Source organism: Oryx dammah, unplaced genomic scaffold (assembly GCF_014754425.2).
Source record: "Oryx dammah isolate SB20612 unplaced genomic scaffold, SCBI_Odam_1.1 HiC_scaffold_24, whole genome shotgun sequence".
NCBI lineage: Eukaryota > Metazoa > Chordata > Mammalia > Artiodactyla > Bovidae > Oryx > Oryx dammah.
In genome coordinates, this window is record NW_024070208.1 from 75,180,270 (window position 1) to 75,203,977 (window position 23,708).

The 23,708-nt window shown below is 41.2% G+C and overlaps 1 protein-coding gene across 1 annotated transcript in view; it reads left to right on the plus strand.

Moving 5' to 3' along the window:
* PCCA (propionyl-CoA carboxylase subunit alpha) overlaps nucleotides 1-23,708 on the plus strand; it is a 381,462-nt gene that overhangs the window by 104,740 nt on the left and 253,014 nt on the right. Inside the window, exons 7-8 of the mRNA XM_040267408.1 lie at nucleotides 73-204; nucleotides 23,200-23,236. Of these exons, the coding sequence (XP_040123342.1) occupies nucleotides 73-204; nucleotides 23,200-23,236 (169 nt within the window). The remainder of the gene's footprint in view (nucleotides 1-72; nucleotides 205-23,199; nucleotides 23,237-23,708) is intronic.

Here is a 23,708-nt window from a genome sequence, read left to right on the forward strand (position 1 = left end):
TTATGAAACTGTGACTCCGTATCAATCCCTGTAATGTTTTTGTTACAAATTTCTACTTGCTTTTCTCCACAGGCAGCAGAAGATGTTATTTTCATTGGACCTGATACGCATGCTATTCAAGCCATGGGTGACAAGATTGAAAGCAAATTATTAGCTAAGAAAGCAAAGGTTAACACAATCCCTGGCTTTGATGGAGTGGTCAAGGTGAGAAACTATTTTACTCTAATCTTTCCAGTACATGTCCTGAGACCAAACATTTTGTCCAAAGTGTAAGATAAAATGCAGTTTTTGCTTTTTAAAATATTCATGTTGGATTAAAAAAAAAAATCCGTGTTGTTTACACTTGGATTATTTTGAATGGCATGAGTTAAAAAGAAGAAGAAGCCACTTAAGCATAGTATTTAATGAGTATTTGACTTTCACAGGAGAAAACTTGGTGATAAAGAAATGTGCTGTTACCTATATGGATTTCATTTATTGGTGGTTTTTCTTTAATGTTTGAAACATGATGTTGCTGTGTCTTTCCGTTGAGCTCCTGTCCATATGCATAAAACATAAGTCGTACACGTGTTTCTGGTGGAGAGTGGTATAGCTGTGTGTCGCTGTAGATCCCAAGGACATCTCCTCAACAGCTTCTGCAGCAGCTGAAGGCTTCTAAGGAAGAAAGGCAAAAGTCAGAGTATATGTCTTCCCTCCCTCTCTACACTTTTCCCCACCATCAAGGAAAAATTAATTCATTTTTTTTCTCATGAGAAAAGAGTCTCTTTGTAGACTTTCACCTTGTGATTTGAATTAGTCTGCAAGACCTTTTCATCTCAGTGTTTCTTATTGCCCTTTCTGAACTGGGCGATTCTTCATCATTGTGCTGGGTTATTTCACGCATTACAGGATAGTTAGCAAGCTGGGCCCCTGATTAGAAAATATCCTCAACGTTTTGTCTGTATTTACCTTAATACGTAATCATCCATTTTTTTTTCTTCTTTCGTCTTACAATGAATATTTCCCGTCCTCCATAAAGCCAGTTCTTCCTCTTACGTCCCAGATGTCAGCTGTATCACCCACACAGGCCGCAGTGTTCACTGATGGTGTTTTCTCTCTTCCATGTTTTAAAACTCTCCTTGTCTTTTAGCACCGTTCCATTATCACTCCTGTTAAACGAACTCAGTCGGTCAAAAAGGTACTGACCCCTGAGCGTAGTGAGTAGCTCGTGGTGATAAAAGAGGCCTCTGGTCCCTCACACCACAGTGCTTCCAGTTTGGGGGAGAGAAATTGTCCTCCTCCTCTTCTGAGAGCACGGGAACCTCTGGTCGCACCAAGGCTGCCGCCCTAGTTCTCTGTCCTTTCACAGCCTTAGACGAATTGTCTTCATTTTCACACTTTACCCCTTAGCTGTAGTCTACATCTTTCTCCTTTCCTCATTCCCACTGAAATTTTTTTACAAAGGTTACTGGCAACTGTTCCCTCTCACAAAATGCAGCATGTGATATGTGTGTGTTTTTTTTTAAGCAACCAGGAAGTATTATTATTAATATCTGTCAATATCTAGAGTATTCCTTTTCCCAAGTATGTGGGTCCTAAAATACACAGAAAAATAGGTAAAAATAAAAACAGTACAAAATAAGAACTACTTTAAGACAGTTTTATAGTTGACTAAATATCAGTGATCATTTACAATATAAAACTGTCTTCAGTGACTGGTCTATAAAAAGTGTAAGTAGGACACAGATTTCCCCTGTAATTTTTTTGGGCACTTGCAAAACAATTTACACAATTTAATTTCAGAGATTAAAGATCAGGAGAACTTATGTGCTAACATGTCATGTCATACATATGTTACACTGTGTTCAGTTCAGTTCAGTCGCTCAGTTGTGTCCAACTCTTTGTGACCCCATGAATCACAGCATGCCAGGCCTCCCTGTCCATCACCAACTCCCGGAGTTCACTCACACTCACATCCATCGGGTTGGTGATGCCATCCAGCTATCTCATCCTCTGTTGTCCACTCCTCCTCCTGCCCCCATCCCTCCCAGCATCAGGGTCTTTTCCAATGAGTCAGCTCTTCACGTGAAGTGGCCAAAGTATTGGAATTTCAGCTTTAGCGTCAGTCCTTCCAAAGAACACCCAGGACTGATCTCCTTTAGGATCAGATCTCGTTGCAGTCCAAGGGACTCTCAAGAGTCTTCTCCAACACCACAGTTCAAAAGCATCAGTTCTTTGGCGCTCAGCTTTCTTCACAGTCCAACTCTCACATCCATACATGACCACTGGAAAAACCATAGCCTTGACTAGACGGACCTTTGTTGGCAAAGTAATGTCTCTGCTTTTCAATATGCTATCTAGGTTGGTCATAACTTTGCTTCCAAGGAGTAAGCGTCTTTTAATTTCATGGCTGCAGTCACCATCTGCAGTGATTTTGGAGCCCAGAAAAATAAAGTCTGACACTGTTTCCACTGTTTCCCCATCTATTTCCCATACAGTGATGGGACCAGATGCCGTGATCTTCGTTAAGCCTCATTTGTACAGTGTATACTTACCTCTATCTTTTCAAAGCCTTTCAGTCTCTTGGCTACTCTTTGCTTCTTGAAATACTTCTGGCACATTACTCTTAGTTCTAGTTTTGTGTTTGTATTCTTGGCTTGTTTAAATGCTTCATTCTTAGCATTCGTGCTGATTTTTCTTCCTAATTTTGTCTCTTAAATGTTGATTTTATTCCGAGTTTTCTCTTATTGTACAGACTCATTCTAAGCAATATAACTTATTTTTATGGCTTCAGATCTCAGACCTGTTGGTCTCTTCAGTCCAGTTCCCTTGCTCAGTCGTGTCCTACTCTTGTGTTCCCGTGGATTCTAGCACGCCAGGCCTCCCTGTCCATCACCAACTCCTGGAGTCTACTCAAACTCATGTCCATTGAGTCGGTGATGCTATCCAACCATCTCATCCTCTGTTGTCCCCTCCTCCTTCCATCCTCAATCTTTCCGAGCATCAGGGTCTTTTCAAATGAGTCAGTTCTTTGCATCAGGTGGCCAAAGTAATGGAGTTTCAGCAATAGCATCAGTCTTTCCAATGAGTATTCAGGACTGATCTCCTTTAGGATAGACTGGTTGGCTCTCCTTCCAGTCCAAGGAACTCTCAAGAGTCTTCTCCAACACCACAGTTCAAAAACATCAATGCTTCAGTGCTCAGCTTTCTTTATAGTCCAGCTCTCACAGCCATACATGACTACTGGAAAAACCATAGCTTTGACTAGATGGACTTAAAAAACAAGGAAATTGGTAAAAAAAAAAAAAAAAAAAAAAAAAAACTGAAAGGCTGCAGTCCAGCTCCTGAGGTTAAGGTGGAGCCTGCTCAGAGAGAAACAGCTGTCTGTGACGTGAAAGTTTCATTTCAGTGCTTACTGGCTCTTTTAAATACTTGAAAACAAGCTTGAACTCATACTTGAATGTGACTGGAACACAACAGGATCAGCCCGGTCATCTCCAGATGGGGAGCTAGGTTTAAGTGAGATTGAGGGTGGTGGTGAGAGAAAAATGAACTGCTTGCTGATTGTACTCTCCTCAGGTTAATGCCATTCAGTAAAGGTTATGCAGATTTTTATCAAAACTCCCTACTTCAGCCTCACCTTTAAAAGTCCCTGGTGCCTTTGTTCTGAGTCTTTCTGAGCTTCTGTGAGGGAAATCAGGTTTTCATTAGTGTCTCCTTTGAGCACTGTGGTTTTAGTTCTTCCTAAGTTGCAGAATTGGAAAAGACTCTGATGCTGGGAGGGATTGGGGGCAGGAGGAGAAGGGGACAACAGAGGATGAGATGGTTGGATGGCATCACTGACGATGGATGTGAGTGTGAGTGAACTCCGGGAGTTGGTGATGGACAGGGAGGCCTGGCGTGCTGCGATTCATGGGTCGCAAAGAGTCGGACACGACTGAGTGACTGAACTGAACTGAGGTTGGTCATAACTTTTCTTCCAGGGAGCAAGTGTCTTTTAATTTCATGGCTGCCGTCACCATCTGCAGTGATTTTGAGCCCCCCAAAAGATATCACCTTAGAACTGCATATCAAGTTGCTTCTTAGACAAGTTGACCTGATGACATTGAGACACCATAAAAGTAACAAGTTGGAAGCCCACCTCATCCTCTTCTCTCTAGCCACGGACTGCCATTTGGTGGCTCCATGAACACCTGTTTTTGTAAATAAAATTTTATTGGAACACAGCCATGCTTTTTCCTTTACAAGTGTCTGTGACTGCTTTGCTGTGATAATGGCTGAGTTGAATAACTGTATCAGAGACCCACAAAGCGTGGAATATTTACTAGCTGACCTATTCAGAAAAAAGTTTGCTGACTCCTACTATAAGCTTCTCATTTTTTATTCTTTCCTGCCTGGGAAAATGCCAGCATTTCACCAGCTAGAAACTGAGGAGTTCTTGATAAATATTGCTAAAGAGAATTACTTAAATATCTTTCTGATCTGTTACTTTTTTTTTCTTTTTGGTCCTCACGCTAACGTCAGGTTCCAGCTAACATTGTATAGACTGGATTACTTCACCAACCTTCTAAGTCCTCTCCTTGTAGCCAGTCTTGGTCCCGTTCAGTTACTTTTTGACACTAAAACTTGAGTGATGTTTCACATATCCTGATTTGATCATATGCTTGTGCTTAGAAACTCTTCAATGATGACTGATTTAAATCCTTTGAATAGTTCTTCTGTGTTTGTCTCTTCAAACTGAAACTGTGTCAGCTTGCTCTTTGCATCGAATGAGCCAGTCTCCTGTGACATCGATCATATTTTTGAAACTTCTGTGCCTAGTTCTAACATGGGCGTGTTGATTCTGCTTCAGTCTTTGCTCTTGATTTTCTTCTCCACATAGTTTAGGTCATGGCTTAAACATAGCATTTCTCACAGAGGCATTGCTTGATTGTATGTATTAGATTCGGTCCTCTACTATATATTTTCCCTGAATTACTCTAGTGGAGATGATGGAATTCCAGTTGAGCTATCTCATATCCTAAAAGATGATGCTGTTCAAGTACTGGACTCTATCTGCCAGCAAATTTGGAAAACTCAGCAGTGGCCACAAGACTGGAAAAGGTTAGTTTTCATTCCAGCCTCAAAGAAAGGCAATGCCAAAGAATGTTCAAATTGTCATACAATTGCAGTCATTTCCAATGCTAGCAAGATTATGGTCAGAATTCTTCACACTAGACTTGAGCAGTAGGTGAACCAAGAACTTCCAGATATACAAGCTGGATTTCAAAATGGCAGAGGAACCAGAGATCAAATTGCCAGTACCTGCTGGATCATAGAAAAAGCATGGGAATTCTAGGGAATCATTTACTTTTGCTTCGTTGACTATGTGAAAGCCTTTGACTGTGTGATCACAGTAAACTATGGAGCATTCTTCAAGAGATGGGAATAACAGGTCACCTGAGAAAATAACAGTCCCCTGAGAAAACTGTATGCAGGACAAGAAGCAACAGGTAGAACCAAACATGGAACAACAGACTGGTTCAAAATTGGGAAAGGAGTACATCAAGGCTGTATGTTGTCTCGCTGCTTATTTAACTTATATGCAGAATAAATCATGCAAAATGCTGGGCTGGATGAAGCACAAGCTGGAATCAAGATTGCCAGGAGAAATATCAATAACCTCAGATATGCAGATGACACCACCTTTATGGCAGAAAGTGAAGAGGAGCTAAAAAGCCTTTTGATGAAGGTGAAAGAGGAGAGTGAAAAAGCTAGCCTAAAATGCAGTATTCAAAAAACTGAGATCATGGCATCTAGTCCCATCACCTCATGGCAAATAGATGGGGAAAAAGTGGAAACAGTGCCAAATTTTATTTTCTTGGGCTCCAAAATCACTGTAGACAGCACAAAATGAAACTGTGTTTGCTCCTTGGAAGAAAAGCTATGACCAACCTAGACAGCATATTAAAAAGTAGAGACATGACTTTGCTGACAAAGTTCGGTATAGTCAAAGCTATGGTTTTCCAGTGGTCATGTATGGATGTGAGAGTTGGACCATAAAGAAGGCTGAGTGCCAAAGAGTTGATGTTTTCTAACCATGGTGCTGGAGAAGACCCTTAAGAGTCTCTTGGACAGCACAGAGATGAAACCAGTCCATCCTGAAGGACATCAGTCCTGAATATTCATTGGAAGGACTGATGCTGAAGCTGAAACTCCAACACTTTGGCTGTCTGATGCTAAGAGCTGACTCAGTAGAAAAGACCGAAGGTAGGAGGAAAAGGGGGCAACAGAGGATCAGCTGGTTGAATGGCATCAGTGACTGAACGAACTTGAGTTTGAGTGAACTCCAGGAGATAGTGGATAGGGCAGCCTGGGGTGAAAGACAGCGTCAGACAGTGGTGTTGCTAAGAGTTGGACACAGCTTCGTGACTGAACAACAACAAGCCTATACTTCATTTATCAAGTTTAAAACTATTTACTCATCTATTCAGTAGATATTTAGCATAGTGCATGCTGTTTGTCTAACATTGTTTTAAGTGCATGGATATAGTAAGGATCAAAATAGACCAAACCACCAAACTATTCCTCATAGAATATACGCTATAGAAGGAGACAAACAATACACAAAAAATAAGAAGCATAGGGCAGGGAACAGGGAAGGGGCACGCTCTAGGGTAGAGTTTACTCACAGTTTTAACGAGGTTTTGTATGCCATCTATGGACGTCACAGGGCATGTTGTGTGATGATCAGGGAGAAAAACAAGGTTTACTGAGTAGAAACTGTTCACAAATGCCAAAGTAATGAGGTTAAAGAGTACTTGCTGTTGAACAAACAGTATGGAATTACGTGACTGGAGTGATGAAGGGAGAGAGAAGAGGTAACAGGGGTAAGATGTGTAGCAGCAAGTTCATTTTATAGCCCTTTTGCCCATTGTAGAGGTGGGTCAAGTATCTGCTTCTGGCCAGTACCCTGCTTCCTAACAGGTGGTGCTCTGTTCTTCACTGCATCACTTGCGCATGGTACCTGGCACACAGTGAATGCTGACTCAAGATTTGTTGGATGAATAGTGTTCTAGGAGAGACATTTTATACACATACGGTTGTATACAAATTATCTGTCATTTAGTGCCTATTTATTAGACACACCGAAAGAGGGGAACACCCAACTACTAAAAACCAAGAGAGACAGTAAACCAGACATTAGAATCGACCCACATGTGCTGTCTCTCTAGATACTAAAATTGGCTGAAAAGACTATAAAACAAGTATGACTAGTGTGTTAAAGAACTTTGGGGGAAATGTGGAGAAAATAGCTAAACATATAAAGAATTTCACCAGAGAATTTGAACCTTCAAGGAAATTAAATAAATCTTCTATAACTGTAAATACTATATATGAAAATAAGAACTTTAGACATGCTTAATAGTAAGTGAAGCAGAATACAGGATTCGTGTTGTAGCATGCATCAGTATTTCATCCCTGACTTTATGGATGAATAATATTCCCTTGCATGACAATACCACTGGGGTTTTTTTGTGTTTTTTTTTTTGTTTGTTTGTTTTTGTTGTTGTAAGAAATGCATTTGGTTATTGTTTCTGTAGGAAATGTATTTGTAATTGGTTAGTGAACATTTGAATTATTTTTAGTTTTTGGTGATTGTGGATATTGTTGCTGTGAACATTTGTGTGCAGGTATATTGTTGAATATCTGTTTGAAGTTCTTTTGGATATATACTCAGGAGTAGAATTGCTGAGTCATAATGATAATCCTGTGTTTAAGTTTTTGAGGACCTTCCAGGCATTCACGCCTTTGTGTAATCCCCTCTTCTTCAGTTTGCCTCACCTCCCTCACTCAGAGACTATGGCAAAGGGTGATGGCATGTCACTCCCTTAATTAATTATTTCACTCCCTTAATTAATTTCATCACAAAGGTGATGAAATATAATTGTGTAATTGTGTTTTATCCTAAAAGACTCCTTTCTGAGAGATGAGAGAACAGATTCTAGGTGTTGGCTTGATGATGAAGGCAGCCGTATTGAGGAAACCCACATGCCAGTGAACGGCAGACCCCTTCCGAGGATCAGCATGAAGGTGATCTCCATTCCGAGCCAGCAGAAAGGTGGGGCCATCAGTTCTCCAGCCACAAGGAAATAAATTCTGCCAGTCCCTTGAATGATGTTGAATTTGTTCTCATTTGAGCCCCTAAATGAAAGTGCCGTCTGGCCCATACCTTGATTGCAGCCTTGAAAGACCCCAAGGAGAGCATGATAAGTGTTTTCTTGATTAGGCTGTCAGCTATTGGGTTTTAGTCCTTCCTTACATTCTCATCTCAGAGAGTCTGAATGTATTAGTTACTCAGTTGTGTCCTGCTCTCTGTGACTCTGTGAATTGTAGTCCCTCAGGCTCTTCTGTCCATGGAATTCTCCAGGCAAGAATACTCAAGTGGGTAACCTTCTCCAGGAGATCTTTACCCAGGAATTGAACCCAGGTCTCCTCCATTGCAGGCAAATTCTTTACCATCTGAGCCATCAGGAAAGCCCAGCATTTGGGTAGTAGTTTTCTGAACCTTGATCTATTCAGCCCTAATACTTCTGCCAGTATAATTGTATGTTTATATACATAAATAAATATATATATAGAACAAGAAATCTGGCCTTGAGATATTCAGTTTGGGCTTGGAGTCCAAATTAATTTTGTCTTGATGAGTAACAGTCCTCAGGAGTTCAAGGAAGAGGTCATTAGGAGAGCATTTGATCTAAAAATTCTATTTGCATTCTTTCTTATGAGTCAGTGAGTCTAGTGTCTCATAGGAGAAAGGAGAAGTGAAGTTGCTCAGGTGTGTCCAACTCTTTTCGATCCCATGGACAGTAGCCTGTCAGGCTCCTCCGTCCATGGGATTTTCCAGTCTGGAATATTGGAATGGGTTGCCATTTCCTTCTCCAGAATGTTCCTTGAGTAAAGATTCAAAGCTGGGTACTGGCATATGGAAAATGTGTCAAGTATTAGAGATACCCGTTATCTGAGTACTTTGTTGACACTCAGAGAGGGCTTGTGTAACAATGGTGGTGCTTAAGGTTGATAGTGTACCAGCAGTATCAATAATTAGGAATTAGTGAAATTTCTCCTTTGAGTTGATGGGTGAAATGGGTATTTGATTCACTTTTGAAACACTCTTACAGTTTTTTTCCTTCATTTTCGTGGCTAATATCAAGCAGTTGTTTACTGATTGTCACTTCTGGTTACAAAATCTGCTGGTGAAGACTATATTAATATCTGGAATGGGAGCATCTGATTTTATCTGTAAGGGCATTAGTTTATTCTGGGCCTTATTCTGCTTTTGTTTTGAGGCTCCTTTAAAATGTATAGTATGAAATTGAAGACCTGAAAATGTGGCTGTTTTCCATCCAGTTTTTATTCATGAAATTTCCCATTTCTGGTTTAAGACTGCTCACAAAACATGAAGAGAGAGCTGGGGTTGCAAGTGCTTCAGGATCTCCCTTTGATTCCTGTCTAAGGGCATTAAAGAGGCCATCGCTGACTCTCCAGAGGACTTTGCTCTCTCTGCCAGCAGAACTGCACTAGAGTCCAACAGAACTTCACAGGGCAGATTTTGGTGGTAGTCTCCCAAAGACCTTGCCCATCATGTACAGTTTTTCTAAACCTCTGTTTCTGTGTGGTTAGGAGTCTCAAGTCACTCTCAGGGTCTTCCTCTTCTCCCCATTAATCCAATATTTTCTGCCTGAGGCTCTTGCTAGCAGTATGAACCAGCTGATATAAACTTGGGTACCTTAGATTATACACTCCTAGAATACTCTGTTTCTCTGTAAACTTCTATTTTGTGGAGGCTTTGGGAATTCTTTGATACTGCCTCTCAGTTCGGAATGAGATCGAGGTTTACTTCAGCCATAGGAACTTGCCCTCATTTGACAAGTTTCTGGTCAGCCAGGAGAAAAGGGGAACAAGTCAGGGGAAGGAGGAACAGGGCAGGGGAAAGCGGAGGAGCATAGAATAGAGAAACAGGAAGAGCAGGATAAAGACTAGTAGGTTTGAGAGAGTTTTAAGTTTTTTACATTTTTCATTTGGCTTTTTCTGTGCCTTTGCTGTTCTCTATGAATCTTGTCTTGCCTGTGAATTTCATAAGGAAACAGATTTGGCATTTGAATTTCTTCTGGAAGCTTCTTCATGTTGATTTAAAAGATGCAAAAACTCTGGATGTTTGAGAGTTTGTGCCCCTGTTTTTCCCTAAGGTGCCTCTCAAATGAACCACTCATACCAAAAGCTTTCAAAAGAATCTGTTGTAATTCTAAATTATGCTTGGTGAAATCATGCCATGGAGAAAGATAAGAACTAGAGTGTGAGTTACAGATTTAATATGTTTGAGGAGTAGTCTGACTCACAGCACAGGCAGCCTGAGGCAAACCTATGCACATGTTATACTGGCTTATCAAATCATGGTTGGCCGTCTCTAATCAGAGACATGGCTCTGTGCAGGGCCTTGGTGGTTGAGCATTTGAAAGCGAGATCTACCAGCCTCAGACTCCCACAGACAAAAAACAGGAAAGTCCTCAAGGGTTTGATATGCAGATTGTGTCCTATTTGAACACCCTTGAAACCTTCTGAACTCACTGGCTCCTGGAGCCTGCATGAAGGTGAACTTGTAGGTCCCATGCTTGTCTGCTTCCCAGTGAACTTCGTCTTATGGACTTTGAAATGTTGATATATTTGGAGCTCTCTCCAATGTGAAATTTTTCTCCATATTGTGGTTGAGGAGATCCCTGGGTGGGGGGCTGTATGCCTTTTAGCAGGCCTTGAACTGATTCCAGTGAAACCTCCAGAATTGCCTGAAAATGATAGTGCCTTTTACTGTAGTAGGTGTTATTAATTGTAAGCTTGGTTTTGCTTCATCAGCAGGTGTTCTTGGTTTTCTTTTCAAGGAGGTTTCATTCGACAAACTGTATATGAATTTCCAACCTCTGTTCATTTGAAAAATAGGGAAAAGTAGAAAGTTGGGGAAAAGAAATCCACTGTTATTCACTATTGTCTCCTTGTATGCCTTAGGTGATTTTTAAGATCCTCTTAATACTCTTAAATAATGATGGATTTTCACTGCCTGTGTAACTTTGACTGTGGTGTACAGTTCCAAACACCACTTGTCTGAATGAATTTGTTAAGCTGCAGTTGAATCTGTAGGATATAGTTTTCAGATAAATATTTTAAAAATAATTTTATGGAATGCCCTTTTGTTTTTCAGATAAATTTTAATACTAGTTTTATTTCTAGTTTGCTTTTAATTCTTTCTGATATAAGAAGCAATATATTTTTTTCTTTTAAATTTGATTATTTTAGAAGCCTGTAGTAACTCCACTTTAATTTGAAACTGCACTACTTTTCACATTGTGTAGTTTAGATTTGTTAGGTAAGATTGTTTTTGATGGTGTCTATGCAGATAGAGGTTTGCTGATGCAGATAAATAGTGTAAATTTTTGGAATACCTTGTAGTTTTAGCAACTGGATTAAGCAGTACTCTTGCACTGGAAGACTGTATGTGCTAATTATAGACAATTCCATCTTTTTAAAATCCATTCTTTCTTCTCCCCATTGATCTCTGGTATTTTTAAGGCAGTTCTTTTTCTCGGCAACTATATTCTACCTTTTTCCCTTCCAAGCGCTTGAGTAGATTAATGTGGTTTCAGTTTGTTATATCTCTCTTTAAAACATTTGTTCCTTTTCTATTTGAATAACTGAATGTTACTTGGAGGTTCCATGGAGATGGTTTACTATATTGTTTTAAACCATTGTGTGTTGTATGTAAGGAGTCTTCTGGAATAATTTCCTTTTGTCTTGGCCTTGAGTTGCTCTTTTCATGAGAGAGAAACTATATTTTCAAGTATTACTTAAAGTAGTCAAGTATTCAGGTCCTCATCTGCTATCAAGTATTTGCCTTTCATTGTATTCAGTATCTTATTAACTAGATCTCGGGGGCTTGAGAACAGAATGAAGAGTGTTTTTCTGAAGCCACCGGTAGACAGGGCTGGAATCCCAACTACTTGTTTAGCCAAAACAGCAACAACAACAAAACAACCAGCCAGAGACCCTGAGTTCAAAGAGCCTCAGCTCCCCTTAGGGAGACAAGTAGACAGGCAATTTAATACATTTTAGTAATGTGAGGCTAAGAGTGCATGGGGCCCATGTAGGAGGGGCCCCAACCCCATTTCAGGGCGTCATGGCAGAACTTCCACAGGAAGGATACTTAAGTGATATCTGAAGTCTGAGTAACAGTGAGTTAGCTAAAAAAGTCAGGCTAATGATGGAAACACAGCATTATTGTCAGTGAAAATACCTTGTCAGAGCTGGGCAACCACAGGAGCTTTAAAAAACTGCGGGGATGCCCTGTGAGGGGCTGTAGTAAGACGGGGCTGAACAGATATGTAGGATCCAGATACGTGTGGTCTCGGGGCTTCCCTGGTGGTTCGGTGGGAAAGAATCCCCTTGCAGCACAGGAGACACAGGAGAGGCGGGTTTGATCCCTGGGTCGGGAAGATTCCCCTGGAGGAGGAAACGGCAACCCACTCCAGTATTCTTGCCTGGGAAATCCCACAGACAGAGGAGCCTGGCGGGCTACAGTCCATAGGGTTGCTGAGTCGGACATGACTGAGTGACTGAGCCCACATGTGGCCTCGAATGCTGTGCTGGGGCGTCATTTTTGTGGATTTGGGAGTCTCTGGCTTCATGTAGAAGAGCTAACATGATCAAAATTGTGGAATTAGAAAACTTATATGCAGGTCAGGAAGCAACAGTTAGAACTGGACATGGAACAACAGACTGGTTCCAGATAGGAAAAGGAGTACATCAAGGCTGTATATTGTCACCCTGCTTATTTAACTTCTATGCAGAGTACATCATGAGAAACGCTGGGCTGGCAGAAGCACAAGCTGGAATCAAGATTGCCGGGAGAAATATCAATAACCTCAGATATGCAGATGACACCACCCTTATGGCAGAGAGTGAAGAGGAACTAAAAAGCCTTTTGATGAAAGTGAAAGTGGAGAGTGAAGAAGTTGGCTAAAGCTCAACATTCAGAAAACAAAGATCATGGCATCCGGTCCCATCACTTCATGGGAAATAGATGGGGAAACAGTGGAAACAGTGTCAGACTTTATTTTGGGGGGCTCTAAAATCACTGTGGATGGTGATTGCAGCCATGAAATTAAAAGATGCTTACTCCTTGGAAGGAAAGTTATGACCAACCTAGACAACATATTGAAAAGCAGAGACATTACTTTGCCGACTAAGGTCCGTCTAGTCAAGGCTATGGTTTTTCCAGTGGTCCTGTATGGATGTGAGAGTTGGACTGTGAAGAAAGCTGAGCGCCGAAGAATTGATGCTTTTGAACTGTGGTGTTGGAGAAGACTCTTGAGAGTCCCTTGGACTGCAAGGAGATCCTACCAGTCCATTATAAAGGAGATCAGTCCTAGGTGTTCTTTGGAAGGAATGATTCTAAAGCTGAAACTCCAGTACTTTGGCCACCTCATGCAAAGAGTTGACTCATTGGAAAAGACCTTGATGCTGGGAGGGATTGGGGGCAGGAGGAGAAGGGGATGACAGAGGATGAGATGGCTGGATGGCATCACTGACTTGATGGACGTGAGTTTGAGTGAACTCCAGGAGTTGGTGATGGACAGGGAGGCCTGGCATGCTGCAATTCATGGGGTTGCAAAGAGTCGGACACGACTGAGTGACTGAACTGAACTGATTTTGATTTGTGATGTGGAAAGTGGATTAGAGCAGTGCAAAGCTTGAGGTTGGTGGGCCAATTAGAATGCATTTCCTTTAAGCCAGATAAGAAATGATGGGGGCCTAAAGTAAGATGTTAGGATAGAACCAAGTAGGCAGTGTGGGGAAACACTGGAGGTTGAAGATTTCATGATCCCTTAGATGTCAGGGGTGAAGCAGGGGGAGTAATCACCAGTGGTTAAATTGCTTTGTTTGGTTCTAATACCTACCTTTTTCCTGGGATATTTATTAAACTTGTTTGAGTTTCTGTTGCTCTGTAAGAGAGAACAGTAATAATTGCATCTCAAAGTTATGGTAATATAGTTGAATGAGGTTTATACTGTAGGTTCACAGTAGTAATTATTTTTATCTCCTCATTAGCTAGATTTTCAACACTGCACTTTTGCTTTAGTAGAAAGAGCCAAATAATAAATACAAAAAACTGGTGTGAAGCGATTCATTAAAAAAACCAAAAAAGAACAGCTCTTTCCTAGTAATCAGAAAGTATACTGTTAGACATCAGTATCCTTTTTCCCTGCTAAGCCAAGAGTAACTTTCCTGATGATGCTACAGAGGCTTTATATTTTTGGGAAAAAGAAAAAAAAAAAAGATTTATTCGGCCATGTTTATTACACTGCTTTATAATTAGAGAAATGTGTGCTAAAATTTAGATTTGCAAATAAATTAAGCAGAAGGAGACTTCTGTTTGACTCAGAGTTATCTGGAAAACACGTCATCAGCGGGAGCCTATTTCTTGAACCCAGGATTGTTGGAAGTTCTGCTTTATTTTTGTATATAACTTGAGGGTCTATTAAGCTCCGGGAGTCAGTGGTGGACAGGAAAGCCTGGTGTCCTGCAGTCCGTGGGGTCGCAAAGAGTTGGACACGACTGAGCAACTGAACTGAACTGAGGGTATATAGCTTTTGGTACACAGATACAACATTTCCCCATAATGTCTTGAAGCAGTGATTTTTTTTTTTTCTTCAAAAGCAGTCACATTTTTGTTCAAAAACCAGCTGATGTAAGTAAACTCCCAAATAGCTTCCCGTACGGATGAGTAGCAGGACTTGGGTCCAGTGAGCCCAGAATTTGGGGTTGGTAAGTAGCCCGTGGTGAGAGAGGGAGGAGAGGTGTGGTCTGAGTTGCAGATGGTGCAGGTGGTATTTGACTCCAACATCACTAGGGAAAAATGGACTGTTCAGTGTCGGGGAGGACTATTTGAATCTGCATCTTTGCTACAGATTTTCCTTCCCTTCCCCACCCAAGACCAGCCCCACTCGCCCACTAGGAGGAATACGCAGATCAGCGGATCCAGGCAAGTGTGCTGGAGGCTCCCCTAGACACATTTTTTGTGGTGTTGTAGCGTCAGTATTAGTTCTGTATTCTGTATCATGCCGTTTCAGAGTGAGTGGTGATCCCAGGACAGAACACCCAGGGCCAAGCAGGAGAGAACCACGCTTGATAGTTGAGGGTGCAGGCTGCCCATTTTATCACATTGCCAACCCTGAGTGCTTCCTTCTTGCCAGACTCTATTCTAGCATGTTTCATCTGTTACTGATTTCATCTTTTTAATAATCCCTATGAGGCACTGTGACCATCTTACAAATGAGAAAACCGAATTCCAGAGAGGCACACTGGTAGGTAACACATACACTGTCAGTGAGTCCTCATCGGAGCCCGTGCCTTTTGGCCCAAGCACCTTTGCTCTTAGCTACTGAGCCTCACTGCCTTACAGGTGGGTGCTGTAGACCATTAACAGGTATACTGTGGTTAGCTGCTCAGTTGCGTCTGGACTGTGGCCTGCCAGGCTTCTTTGTCCATGGGATTCTCCCCTGGAGTGTGTTGCCATGCCCTCATCCAGGGGATCTTCCCAACCCAGGGATCAAACCCAGGTCTCCTGCATTGCAGGCGGATTCTTTGCTGTGTGAGCCACCAGGGAACCCCAAGAACGCTGGAGTGGGTAGCCTATCCCCTCTCTAGGGAATTTTTCCATCCCAGGAATCAAACTGGGGTCTCCTGCGTTGCAGGCAGATTCTTTACCAGCTGAGCTACCAGGGAAACCCAGCAGGTATATTAGGCTTACAGAAAAGGCAGCCAGTTTTTTTTTAGCTTCTTTCTACATGTTTGTGATCTACTTACTCGGGGCGTCCCTGGTGGCTCAGTCGGTGAAGTGTCTGCCTGCAGTGCAGGAGACCTGGGTTTAATCTCTGGGTCAGGAAGATCCCCTGGAGAAGGAAATGGCAACCCACTCCAGTACTCTTGCCTGGAGAATTCCATGTACGAAAGAGCTTGGTGGCTGTAGTCCATGGAGTCACAAAGAGTCAGACCCAACTGAGCAATTTCATTGTCACTTACTTGGTTATAGCAACATCACCTACCCTTCCCACTATATTCTCTGGAAAACAGGATTTTTCACTGTTTTATTCTTGGGTTGGATGATAAACTTCACTTAATGCAAGTTGTACTGAAATAGAGGAGTAAAAGAAATGGTTACTGGTTCTGTTGGCTTCTTTCCTCTTTCTCCTTTTCTTGAACTGCTGCTTTAGAATTTATAGCTTAATGCTTTCCTCCAATGCTTCCCTCATCAGTATTTCCATGCATTAAATAACTTTAGAACTGAGTTTAGTTCAAGGCAGATTGGCATTACAGATTGAATGACAGGAATTTTTATTGCTTGAGGAAGAGAATCAAATGATGTCATAGGATTATTTCTCCTACTTCTTGAGTTGAAGTCACCAGGATTAGTCAGTCAGTTCAGTTCAGTCTCTCAATCATGTCCGACTCTTTGCGACCCCGTGAATCACAGCACGCCAGGCCTCCCTGTCCATCACCAACTCCTGGAGTTCACTCAAACTCACGTCCATCGAGTCGGTGACGCCATCCAGCCATCTTCTCCTTTGTCGTCCCCTTCTCCTCCTGCCCCCAATCCCTCCCAGCATCAGAATCTTTTCCAATGAGTCAACTCTTCGCATGAGGTGGCCAAAGTACTGGAGTTTCAGCTTTAGCATCATTTCTTCCAAAGAACACCCAGGACTGATCTCCTTTAGAATGGTCTGGTTGGATCTCCTTGTAGCCCAAGGGACTCTCAAGAGTCTTCTCCAACACCACCCTTCAAAAGCATCAATTCTTCAGCACTCAGCTTTCTTCACAGTCCAACTCTCACATCCATAGATGACTACTGGAAAAACCATAGCCTTGACTAGATGGGACCTTTGTTGGCAAACTGTGACCCTTCGTTTTGAAAGCTAACTACCACGTAAAGTTTGACTTTTTAAAAAAATTAAAGAAATGTTTATTTTAAAATCCTTATATGGGTAGCATTATATATTTCTTTTTAACAGCAGGTTTTTTTTTTTTTTAAACATAAGTGTCAAAACTTGAAATTGTCTGATGCAGTGAGAAAAGTGCTTGACTGAGAGAGAATTAAGACGTGAGGGTAAATACCCAGAGTTGGTTTTGCCCAGTGTTGACAATATTTCATCAGAATGTTAGGGCAAAACTGGAGCCTGTCTGGCTCTTGAGCCCGTGCTCCAGATTAATGTACAGCACACCCTTTCTGTGTGTCACTTAGATACGGGAATTTGGACAAGCCTCTCCGTCTCCTTGGATACAGGTTCACCCCCTTCTAACATCGATGCTCCTGAGATGAGAAGTGCTGTTGGCACTGGAGTCAGTCATTCAGGAGATCGTCCTGTCACAACAGACTGATTTCTTTGGAGGCTGATGGATGGTTGTTTATTCATTCAACAAGTAATGTGTTGATTTGCTAAGCTCTGGGGATTCAGCAGAGAGAGCGAGCAAGCTAGTCATGTTGCTCCTGGAGATGAAGTGCGGCAGGGGCCGTCCTAATGGAGGGGCAGGGCAGGGTGTAATGTGATCCCAGGGCAATGACGCCTAACCTGGCATAGGACTGGAAAGGCTTTCTAAAGAGAGTGACGTCTGGGTGAAGCTCGAAGCAAGCACCCCTCACTTTAAGAGAAAATGGTCATTTGTCTCTCACCTAGACTGCCGCTTCCCGGCTGGACTCCACAGATCCCGTTCGCCTCTCTCTAAAGAGGTCATCTGTTCATTCCTTCATTCCTTCTTTCACTCAACAGCTCTTTCTTGCATGTGCCAGGCATTGTTCTAGGCACTGAAAATATATCGCTGAGCCAACGGGACAGAGATTTCTGCTCTTCTGGAGCTTACATTTTAATGGGATCAGGGGCTACACAGGATAAGACAATACACAAATAATAAGTAAATTCCATGCTAAAAGTCTGCCAAAGGCTGCCAAAGCGAGTCCCCTCATTTCCTTGCTCTTACGCTGGAGCTCATGCTTTTTTGTGAGGCCTTGCCTCACTCTGCAGTGGGCTGACTCTCAGGCCCCAGTCTCCCTGACTGTGTTCCACCCTGATTTCATTTCCTAGGTCTCTTTTCAAAGTCGCTACGTCTGAGAAGCCTCCTGAGACCGGTTTTGATTTCTAGATCGCCTGTTGTCACGTGCCCTCTTTGCTTCTGCAGCACGCCTCTTGGTACTGACCTCTTAGCTGCTGTGCAGTCATGTTTAAGATCTGTCTTTTTCTCTAGGCTATAGATTACATGAGGGCTGGGGTGTAATATTGTAATTTTTTACTTACAGAGGAGCTTTTCTTGTTCTGTCCTGTGCCTTCAGGGCCTAGTGTGGGACATACAGTACTAGGAGTTGGTTTGCTGAAGGTGATGGAGAATAGAGTTTCTGGCTGAGCCAGGTTGGCTGAGGAAAGGCTGGAGAGAGTGCCTGGCGTTGGGATGGAGAGAGACTAGGATGGACTGGTGGCTCAGAATGACAGGAACAGGCATGGAAACCCAGTGAAGGAGCTGAAATTTGGTTCCGAGGCAGCAAGAAGTCATGCAAATTTGAAGCAGATATTGGGATTATACTATATTTTGTGGGGCTTCCCCGGTGGCTCAGCAGTAAAGAACTCACCTGCCAGTGCAGGAGACCCAGATTCAGATGCTGGGTTGGGAAGATCCCCTGGAGAAGGAAATGGCAACCCACTCCAGTATCCTTGCCTGGGAGAAATCCCATGGACAGAGGGGCCTGGTAGACCGTCCGTGGGGCCGCAAGAGTTGGACATGACTGAACAACTAAACCACCACCACCACTGTATTTTGTTAACAGCTCTGGAAATCACTAGTTAGATAATTGGAATGACACCATCAGATGTGGCAGATTGGCTTTCTAAAAAGGATTTGTTTTATTTACGGCTCCGCTGGATCTTTGTCACTGTGCACGGGCTTCTCTAGTTCTGGTGAGTGGGGCTGCTCTTTGTTGTGGTGCTTGAGCCTCTCACTGCAGCGGCTCGGCGAGGCTCCCAGGCTCTGAGCTCTGGCTCTGTAGCTGTGGCTCACGGACTTAGGTGACCCCTGGCGTGTGAGCTTTTCCCGGACCAGGGATCGAACCCGTGTCCCCTGAATTGGCAGGTAGATTCTTTACCACTGAGCCATCAGGGAAGCCCTAATTTAATTTTTGAATTATGAACGTAGTGTTAAATTTTTATCTTTGTGTGTTTTTTTTTTTTAAGTTCAATGTGAAACTAAGGGTATGCAATGAGAAGTAAAATTTCCCCTTTCCCCTCAGCTCTCAATCCTATTTTTGAGCAGTAACTCAAGCTGAGTTTTTTAATATGTCCGTACGTAAGTTTTTATGAGCACTGATGTATGTTTTTCTGTCTTAATGTAGATGAGGTCACTCGCTGTGTATTGTCCTCTAACTTTCCTCTCCTCCCACAGTGTATGTCGTATTTTGCATCTCTTTAGTGTGTGAAACTTATCTTCTTGAAACCTAAACCTGAACCATCTTTCTCCTGCCTAGTGCCAAGGCATTTGAACCGGGACCGAATCCCATAAGGTCCCATCAGAGCAGACCACAGCTTCTACCTGTATCGATGCTTCCTCCTGCCCTTTTCTGCCACGTCCTTACTGTGCCTCTGCACCGAGCTTTCTAGTCTAGGGTTTTCAGGCATGTTGTTCCTTTTGTCTAGAATTCTTTCTGTTGAATCTTCCCATGGTGGCTAACTGCCGTTCCCTTCGGGTTTCAGTTTAAATTTTGCTTTGGAAGTCCCCTGTCTGAGCGATCTTTCTAAAATCGGTTCTCCCTCTTACTGGCTGCCTCTGTACCATTGGTTTCCATGGAACATTTATTTCAAGTCTCAGTGGATTTGTTTACTCTCTTTTCTGTTTCTCTTATTTGGCTGTATGTTCTGTGAGGGCAAAATCTACTTCATGTGGTATTTCCCTGTAAATATTTTCCTAATTAATGCACAATTGGATGCATAAGAACATATGGAGCGATCTCATTTTTTTAAAAGGCTGTGTAGTATTCCATGTTGATATGTGAACCATTTATGGTACCCATTTACCAGTTTCCCTAGTTAAGGCCTTTTAAGTTTTTTTTTTTTCCTTCTGATTTTCTTCCCTTACCAAACCACCACCAACCAAGTGAAAATAATAAATGTCTTTATATATGTCTCTTTGTGCTTGCATGTGAGTATATCTGTAGAATAACTTCTCCAAAATGAAATTTCTGGGTCGAAAGATGTATGCCCTCACACTTTTGATAGATACTGACTGTTTCTTTTTAAAAACATTATACCCAGTAGGGAGAGTAGTGCTAGTTTCCTTCAGGTCACCGCTCTTGGCTCTTCTCAGACGCTGGTAGATGAAAAGTACTGTCTTGTAATTATGATTAAAGTTGAACATATTTTATATGTTACCCTTTTAAATTTCATTTAATGTAAACTTCTTATTTAATCCTTTGCCCATTTTTTCCTGATGACTGTTGGTCTTTTTCTTATTGGTTTAATTCTTTTTACTAAGAATTGTTATTCTACCTCTAGCCCTGTAGGGAGGGCTTCCCTGGTGGATCAGATGGTAAAGAATCTGCCTGCAATGCAGGAGACCTTGGTTCGATCCCTGGGTTGGGAAGAGCCCCTGGAGAAGGAAAAGGCAACTCACTCCAGTATTCTTGCTTGGAGAATCCCATGGACAGAGGAGCCTGGCGGACTACAGTCCATGGGGGTCACAAAGAGTCGGACACGACTGAGTGACTTATCACCTTCCCTCACTTTCAGCCCTGCAAGGAAGCTACACTGTGGGGTGTGCCAGTGCCATTGGATTTTGAGCTCTCTCGGGCTTTTTATCCCTTTAAAAGTAGTTTTATAAATACATGTGCTGAAAGAACGTATTGGAGCCAGATGTACTTAATAGTTTATTATTGAAACTGGTAATAGAGGTTTTTAGTGTCTAGTACATAATATGTTCTCAACAAAATAATTCTGCAGTGAATTATTGACAAGTGAAAAGCTAATTTTAAAGACTATTTGATTTTACTTGGAAGGTCATTTAGTGAATTTGCTTTTTGTAGTAGGAAAACTTAAGCATTACCGATTAGTTAAGACACAACATTATTTTGTGGTGGTTTATACAAGAGATGGATTTGTAACAGCTGAAGAATTTTTGGAAGTTTTGCTTTGTGTAAATAATACTTCTCTCTGTACACAGTCCATCCCTAATATTTATATATAAATGCATGTTAAAATATTACTAATGAGCTAATATTTGCCTGTTAGTTCTCTCAAGGAAATGAACGTTTTAGATAGCAGGGTTTATTTTTTTTCTTTGAGTATCTTTTGCAAATATACTATTACACGTTTGAAAGAAAAGACATGTTAAAAGTTTCCTTCTAGACTTCTTATACTCCAGTCTCCATCAGCCAGTACTCTTCCTGTATTTTGTTCGTGAGGCACTAATTGTCTGCATTTGGCAGGTTTAACACTTCCTGACAGAGAGGCTATTAAGGGGAAGTATTCTCCAATAACTGTCAGTGGCTTGAACAAAGAACCTTCAAACTCAATGTGTGGAAACCACTAACATTCTTAAATGACCCTTTTCATGGAATTTTATCCCTTTAAGCTAAAATTTGGAGAATGTAGGGTCAGGGAAAACAGCAAGGTGTAATAAAGCAGTAAACCTTGATTTTTTTTTTTTTTTTTGGCGGGGAGGGAATAGAATGGGAAGTATAGATTTATCTCTGACTTGAAAACAATTGTTATTTGGAAAATCTCATTAGCAGATGTGACTGCTTGGAGTTTAAAAAAAAAAAAAAAGACTTAAAACTGATGTCGCTTTCAGGACCGCTTTGAACTTAACAAGCACCTATTTGTGGAGCAGACTGGCTAATGAAAGGAAATTAAATTTTTCTGACAACTTCCCCTGCCAACCTCCTTATTCAGGGGATGTTATTAGGTACTGAAGACTTTTAAGGAAGATTTTTTTTTTTTTTATTAGACATGAATGAACCAGTTATAAACATCCCCCGCCCCCCATTTTGGGGGAGGATTCTGACACGGTTACTCTACATTTTTAAAGTATTAACATAAAAGCTTAAAAAGAACACGAGCATTTACTTTGATAGTTTAAAGTTATTTTCTAAAAATTCAGGCTTTCTTACCAGCCAGTGGTTTCAAAACACTGTTGTCATTCCTTGTGATAGTTTATGTCACCAAATTATTTAAAAAGTTAAATTTACTAGGATTTACTTGAATTTAACATTTTTCAGCTTTTCTTTGCTGTTTATGGGGGAAAGGTAGGGGGAATGTCCTATGTTGGGCGTGTTAGGTAAGAGTTAATGATCAATGAAATAGTTTAGATTCAAGGCAAGTTTTTGTGCATTCAATAGCATTGGTCGCTATTTAGCAATGACTAATCCTTGCTTTCATAAACTCTTACCTTGTACTGTTTTATTTGTTATTGAAATAAAATTGACTTACAGGGTTACTGTGTGCTGTTTTAGAGTACATTTCCTTTCCTTGGCTTTCATGGCATTTCAGATTTTTAATTTCTGTTAACAAGGTGCAACTGGTAAAGATAAAATTATGGACCTGAAAAAAGGATTGGAAAAAAAAAGTAATGGCGATTACTAAAGGAATTTTTTTGAGGGGAACAATTGGCAATTCCTATAGATACTGGAAATTGAGTTACTTTATTTCTGGAAAATCTGTCGAGTTCTTCCCAAACAATAGAGAATCAACTCCCCCTGCTGACAGAATCAAGGAAAACATGACGTATAAGTATCAGAGACAGAAACAAGCTGGCTGTGGACAAGCTTTAATGATCTGATTTATGATTCAGTATTGATTGTAAACATCTAAATTCTGCCCTTAAATTCCAGCCACTGCACCAAATCATTTGGCATTTCTGGTAGTGCTTCCTGCCAGCTCATTTCCAACTGCTTTGAGTTTCTTAATATAATAATGATGAGGTAGAATTTACATTCCACTTATGGTATTAATTTTACATTTCTCTGACTGAAAAGAGTTAGAAGGTTGTAAAATTGAACATTAAATGAATCGGAGGAGACAGTAGTGCAATATATGACTGCCCTAAAGACATTGTGTAATGGCTGATGGGATTAATGTTGAGTCTCATTTCCTGCTTTTTCAGGATGCAGATGAAGCTGTCAGAATTGCAAGGGAAATTGGTAAGTTCTTAAATTAACTTTGGTTGAGTTTCTGTGTCTTTCAGCAGATATGGTTGAGTAAACACGTAATACCTAATTCCCAGAGAGCAAATAGTACTTTAATAGCTTCAGGTTTCTGATGAGTTTTTCCTCTGAAAGAATTTATCAGTAGCATCACTCTATTCTATTATTAATGTGAATTTTAAAGAGTAGTTTGACCTTCATGATAGTTCTTTTGTAAGATGAAGTCACTGGCTAATTAAAAGAAGAAATTGTCTTAATCGTTCTTGAGACTGGATGGAATGTAAGTTTATATATATGGAGTCGACCACAAGTTACTTAAGGGCACTCATGATTAAAATGAGGATTTCCTCTTTGACAAGGCTCTTCAAGTTTTTACCTTTTCCTAAGATGTTAAATATCAACTTTATCATCTTGCTAGGAAAGAGAAAATATAATGTGAGAGATTAGAACAGAATATTCTATATTGGAG